This window comes from Asparagus officinalis, chromosome 4 (genome assembly GCF_001876935.1).
Source record: "Asparagus officinalis chromosome 4, Aspof.V1, whole genome shotgun sequence".
NCBI classification, from domain to species: domain Eukaryota; kingdom Viridiplantae; phylum Streptophyta; class Magnoliopsida; order Asparagales; family Asparagaceae; genus Asparagus; species Asparagus officinalis.
The window spans coordinates 41,708,433-41,709,897 of record NC_033797.1 but is presented as its reverse complement, the minus strand read 5'-3'; the positions used below and the strand labels follow the sequence as shown (position 1 = coordinate 41,709,897).

Sequence of the window (1,465 nt, the reverse complement as noted above, 5' to 3'; positions counted from 1 at the left end):
CAGTAGAATAGACAACATCATATCTCATGCATTCTCAAAAAATTTAAAGATTGATGTGTCAGAAAGTATTTGGTGATTCTCGTTCATAACACTAATGACGCATACAAAAATATCAATTTATTAATCACCAGACTAGAAGATTTGTGTGCTAATTTAACTTAACATTGAGTTAAAACTAACATGTTTGAAAGCCTCTCTCATGCATAAAATGATTGACCGATTATTATTTTTAACCATATTAAATGCATGTGTAAAAAGAACTTCAAAAGGGAACTTCTTAAGCATAGATATCTATCTACCCTTTAAAAGAGGGAGTTCCAAAAAAACTTTACCCTCCCCAAAATAGCCTTCCACCAAATTTAATTCACTTTTGATTTTCGATTTAATTCACTTTTGATTTTCGATTTTCGTACTGATGTGTTTGGGTACTGATGTGTTTTTTCGATTTTCGTTTTTTCCTCATTTATTTTCCCCCAAACCAACGTCATCCCCTTTTCTCCCCCCTCAACCCCTCGTCATCGCCTCTCCGATTCGCCGACTCGTCTCATGAACTGATCTCTCCATCGCCATGGAAGAGATCTCCAATCTCTTAGACCTCTTCAAGGATCGCAGTCCCCATCGCGATTTCGCTCACCGCTTCCGCTCCGCTCCGATCAAGTCCGCTCTCTTTCGATTCCTTGCGATCCTCGATTCCGAAGCCCGGCTAGGGTTGGAGTCGTGTAGCGCATCTCAGATCGATGCAGTCATCTTCGCCGCCAAATTGCTCGTCGGCTCTTCTCTCTCGATTTCAGGTTTTGCTTTTGTTTTGATGGAATTGGAAGTTTTGTTGTGATTTTTTAGGGCTAATTGGTCGATGTTTTTGAGCAGCGGAGAGCGGAGAGTCGTTGGTTTTGGTGATCCTTGAGAAGTCGGTGGAGTTTTGCCTCTCTATTCTAGAGAAGATGAAGTTCGATGACGCCGATTTCAGATTGCAGGTTCATTTTCTGTTTATTTTCGGCTTATTCAGCATAGCATATGTTTCATCAGATAAATAATAGCTTATATCTGCACATGAATATGCTGCGAATTTAGCTATTGTGGTTTTGACCTTCTTTTTGCTACTACTTATTATTTAGTTTGCTAGATGAATGAATGCGTTAGTTGATTGCGAATTAATATTTTGTTTTTTTATTTTAAGGAATTTTTGGTTCCCTACGGTTGTTTTGTCATGTTTTTTGTCTTTAGGTATCATATTTTCTTGGCCTTCTGTTGGAGATTGGTTATCTGGTTTGTCATTGGTTAATTTCATGAATGCATTCAGGAAGGTATTTCTTCTTCGTCTTCACTCCTCTATACAAAAACCTAACTCTAAGCGTTAGTTCTGCTTAATTCACGCTATCCCCTTTTAGTTCTTCAGTCCTCTTATTTTGTTCTAATTTTGCCCTAATCTGAACCTCGATCAGCAGAGCACCAAAGTCCTGAATCT

At 38.6% G+C, this 1,465-nt stretch overlaps 1 protein-coding gene across 3 annotated transcripts; it reads left to right on the top strand.

The window, feature by feature from the left end:
* LOC109837283 lies at nt 427-1,465 on the top strand. Of its 3 annotated transcripts, none has more exons than XM_020405458.1 (4): nt 427-791; nt 868-974; nt 1,225-1,304; nt 1,446-1,465. In XM_020405458.1, exons 1-3 carry the CDS (start codon nt 569-571, stop codon nt 1,288-1,290), a joined length of 396 nt encoding a protein of 131 aa, XP_020261047.1. In that variant the 5' UTR covers nt 427-568; the 3' UTR covers nt 1,291-1,304; nt 1,446-1,465. The 3 variants fall into 3 exon arrangements, with proteins under 3 accessions (XP_020261047.1, XP_020261048.1, XP_020261046.1); XM_020405459.1 differs by having other exon boundaries at nt 1,443-1,462; XM_020405457.1 differs by having other exon boundaries at nt 429-791; nt 1,225-1,458.